At 46.2% G+C, this 4,242-nt stretch overlaps 1 protein-coding gene across 1 annotated transcript; it reads left to right on the top strand.

Annotated features, from left to right (window-relative positions):
• The first annotated feature begins 214 nt into the window (after positions 1-214).
• Positions 215-1,904, top strand: LOC136944755 (transcriptional repressor scratch 1-like). Its single transcript, XM_067238648.1, has 2 exons — positions 215-348; positions 1,180-1,904. The coding sequence occupies exons 1-2, from the start codon at positions 234-236 to the stop codon at positions 1,902-1,904; spliced, it is 840 nt and encodes a 279-aa protein (XP_067094749.1). The 5' UTR covers positions 215-233.
• Positions 1,905-4,242: the final 2,338 nt, after the last annotated feature.

Raw genomic sequence — 4,242 nt, 5'->3', positions numbered from 1 at the left:
GCTGTCCAGTGCTGAAGTTGCATTTCTTCCTTGCGCGAGAAACGGAGTTGCAGAGCGGGGATCAGCGGAACCGAATCCATAAGCAATACGGGGGAGAGGGCTGTCCGGATAGGCTACTCCCTTCATCAGGCAGGTATCGGAACCTTTTGTTTTTTAAATTACCTCCTTTGACTGTGTGTAAGGAGAGGAGAGGACTCCGCGCTGGCCGGTCGTGTGTGTCTAGCAGAAAAACCATGCCAAGGTCCTTCCTGGTCAAAAAGGTGAAGCTTGATGATTTTTCATCCGCGGATCTCGAGAGTTCATATGGGCGATCCAGGACAGACCTCAGTCTGCGGATTCACGATAAAGGTGAGTACAGAATTTGGTAACACGACTGTATTCCTCTCCACTCAATAAGCATGCGTGCCTTTTTTGCCATGTTTGCATGTTTGTGCATGCTTTCCACTGATGACTCAACGTGTGACCGTTGGACCTTGTCGGTCGTTGCCACAATTATCGTTAGACATATTTCTTGTCAAGTAGGCCTAAAGTCAAATTTATTTTTCATGTTATTTAGCATGTAGGTACAAACGCCGCCAGGTAGGCTAATATAGTCGGGATGACGGTTCTGATGCTGAACTTCTTCACAGCCTACAAGTGTGCATCATATTTCTGCACGCAGTCGATGTTGCTTCACTGTAAAACACTTGATAAACCTATGTCACTTAACGTCCTTAGATGACATTGATTTCCAATGTAGACTACAATCTTTAACGGGATTATGCTCTCAGTGGATCACACAGATAGCCTATTTTTGGTGTTGTCAACTATCCGTGGTTTGAGACGGAAGGTGCAACGTCAGCATGGCGCAAAGAATAATAGCTTTTTCACAATGGGTCTTTGTTTTCATTGACCGTAGCCTTTGGCTAGTGTTTATAATGTTTATTGGTGGTTGTAGTTTCCTGCCAAAAGCAGCACCAGCGTTAGTTTCCAAAAAATCATGTTTTAGACAAGCTGTTACTGGCTGGATTAGCCCACTGCATCGCACCCATGGGCCTTGGTTGATTGCACGTGCTGTAGTCGATCATTCAAGCGGGATGGTGCCAGCTCGCTTGTTGCGTCTATTAAGGAGATTGCTCTCACTTAAATCCCCACGCATGTATGAATAATTTAATAAAGATCTTGTTCTTTCATCGCCAGGCTACATCAGTGACTACATCAGCCCGTCTGTGTACGATGGAGAGAGCGACGGAGCCATCAAAGTGCCCTCCCCGGAGCCTCTCTATGACGGCATTCACAGCGACTACGGGGCCCCGGACTCGGACCAGCCCGACAGCCCGCAGTCGGAGCTCAACGGTGGCTACATCAACGGGGACACGGCGGTGAGCGAGGGCTACACGGTGGACGCCTTCTTCATCACGGACGGCAGGTCACGGAGGAAAGTGATCAGCAGTCCCAGGACCATCCAGCGCCACACGTGCAACGAGTGTGGGAAAACCTACGCCACGTCCTCCAACCTGAGCAGACACAAACAGACGCACCGCAGCCTGGACAGCAAGATGGCCAAGAAGTGCCCCACCTGTGGCAAGGTGTACGTGTCGATGCCCGCCATGGCCATGCACCTGCTGACGCATGACCTCAAGCACAAGTGCGACATCTGTGGCAAGGCCTTCAGCAGACCCTGGCTGCTGCAGGGCCACATGAGGTCACACACGGGCGAGAAGCCCTTTGGCTGCGCTCACTGTGGGAAGGCGTTCGCCGACCGCTCCAACCTTCGAGCGCACATGCAGACTCACTCAGCGTTCAAGCACTTCAAATGCAAACGATGCGACAAGACCTTCGCGCTCAAATCTTATCTGAACAAGCACTATGAATCCGCCTGCTTCAAAGGCGCGTTCTCGCCCATGAGTTCCCTCGAGGCATGACCTCCATATAATCAGACAGAACATTCAGCCCTCCAGCCCCAGGCCCCTCCCCCTTTCCCATGACGCACCTACACTTCCAATGGAACCCTAATAATAGCACAATTTTCTCCTTGAGACTCAACGGAAGGAATTACGGATCTTCGCATGCACTTATACACCTCTCTTCCTCCTCCAGTCACCTGGATAGAATAAACTTTCAGCGCCTAGATAGGACATCATATATTTTGAAAACTTGATGAAGATGACAATAGTGGATTGCTCCAAACAAAAGTAAGACGTTTTGATTTTGGGATAAAATGTACTGCTGCAAAACGACCATACACTCCATCGAGGTAAATTCATTTCTGAATTCAGTTCTTTTTGCTTACTTCAACTTTTCTATTCCTATGTTCAGATATTATTTATTTATTTATTTATTATTTATTTATCAATAACTCTCACTCATTCAAATACTATTTAAAGTAATTGAAGTTTGCACTTATAAGTTCTGAGTTTGCCAACCTCTAGTTGTTACAGGCCAAAGCATATGTCACTTTTACAGTGTTACTTTAATCTTATGTTGTTACCTTATTAATGCATGCAAAAAATGAAATCTATGCCAATATCACTAAGCTTATGATTTTGCCAAAATCTAGATAATATCTATGGGCAATATTTTTCTTGGAGCCTCATGAGGAATTATAAAGCAATAATCACTTAATGCATGGTATTTTTGAAAACTTATGAAGTATTACCTACTGTATAGCAGTTTATAAAAATCAGGTATGTTTTACTCCAGTACGCGTAGTCATACAGATTAAATACAACATCAGGGAAAATGCCAATGTAGTGTTAGTGAAACGTGGACAAAAAAAAGAAGATACAAAACGATCAACCCTCTTTTCCTCTCTTGTTATGCACTGCCTGCCTCTTAGTTAGCGTAGTGTGACTGTAGGACGTAGGCTTGTGGTGCTCAGCTCCAGCTCACAGCAGATTCTCCTCATCTGTGGGGACGCCCATGGAGGTCACCAAGGAGGGTGGCTGGCTGTCCGGCAGGATCTCAAAAGTCTCTCCTCGCTTCCACGTGTATACACCCTCGCTCCTCCTGGCTCACCTCAAACGCTCTCGGAGGACAAGGGTCCAGGGTTGCGGCCTTGGATCCTTGCTCCTCCGATGCGTTTTTGAAAAAGGAAGTGACGAGAGAAGGCGTTGAGGAGCCAATAAAAGACTTTTGAGATTGGGCCCCTGGCATCCTGTCTGATTTTGAAGGGCCACTATGGCGACCTTTGCACTGCTTCGAGACAGGATGGTGGAGAAGCCTTGTTGCTGCCTCATGGATGTCCCCCAGATATATACTCTCTAAGCACTTCCATTCTAGACATCTCCACCTTAAAAGTAGCACAATGAACCTTTAGATTCAGGTAGAAAAGAAGAAACTTGTATTAGCTTGACCTCTGTTTTGTATTTCGATTCTAGAATAAAAAACTTATTGTTTATTGCAAGGAGGCTTTGTAAATAATCCGTTGGATTTAACATTTTTACCGCTGTAAAGAATCAAACAACCTTATTTCAGGAGATTTCTCTGGAGAGAATCTCCTACAAGTTTTGGAGCCAGTATTCAAACAATGTAAGCACAAGACACAAAGCATTTTGTGGCACTTCATAATAAAGAACATCTTAACAAAGTCTCTCGTCTGTACATCCTTTTGTCGTCCATTCCTCATTGTCCTTTTCAGTCTCTCCCTGTTGACTGAAAGCCCAGTTGTGGGTATCTTAGCCCACTTCGCTATGTGTAAGAGGAACATACACGGTCGATGGGGCCGGGAGAACTGCGTGTCATCAACATGACTTTGCATGGTGTCTCTCTGCCAAACATGACTCCCCACTCAGCCAGGGAGAGCCTTGCTCCTCTCTACTGTTGCTGCTGTCTCACGATTCAAAGCAGGCTATGTAGCCTTTTAATGGAGAGGAGAGCCACTTAATTCTCCATAGATAAATCTTATCACTTGATTGCTTTCTTGACTGGCTTCTTTGGGATTCAGGTCCACCACCTACGAACGGAGAGACTATTTCCTGGGAAGTCAAATTAGCAGCGCGCTTGAACTCGCTGACACGGGAGAATTGAGGGGACACGATAAAAGTGTCGGTTATGATCGTTTGGTTGGAGGGTCGTTCTCTGATCTAGAGTGTGGACGGATTGGCCACCATTGATTCTCCTGGGCCCTTCTATCTGCAAGTGTGTGTGTGTGACTGTGTGTGTGTAAGGGACTCAGATTCAATAGAAGACCCTGCTTGATGAACATGTGACAGAGGTGGTTGGGGAACCACACTGTTGCTATTAAACCACCCTGCCTGTCGT

Source organism: Osmerus mordax, chromosome 6, assembly GCF_038355195.1.
Source record: "Osmerus mordax isolate fOsmMor3 chromosome 6, fOsmMor3.pri, whole genome shotgun sequence".
In the NCBI taxonomy this organism is placed as follows: domain Eukaryota; kingdom Metazoa; phylum Chordata; class Actinopteri; order Osmeriformes; family Osmeridae; genus Osmerus; species Osmerus mordax.
This window is presented reverse-complemented; position numbering and strand designations above follow the sequence as displayed.

Coding starts and splice junctions, on each gene's coding strand:
- LOC136944755 (XM_067238648.1), top strand. CDS start 234: ATGCCAAGGTCCTTCCTGGTCAAAAAGGTGAAGCTTGATGATTTTTCA. Junction 349..1,179: donor TCTGCGGATTCACGATAAAG/GTGAGTACAGAA, acceptor TTTCATCGCCAG/GCTACATCAGTGACTACATC.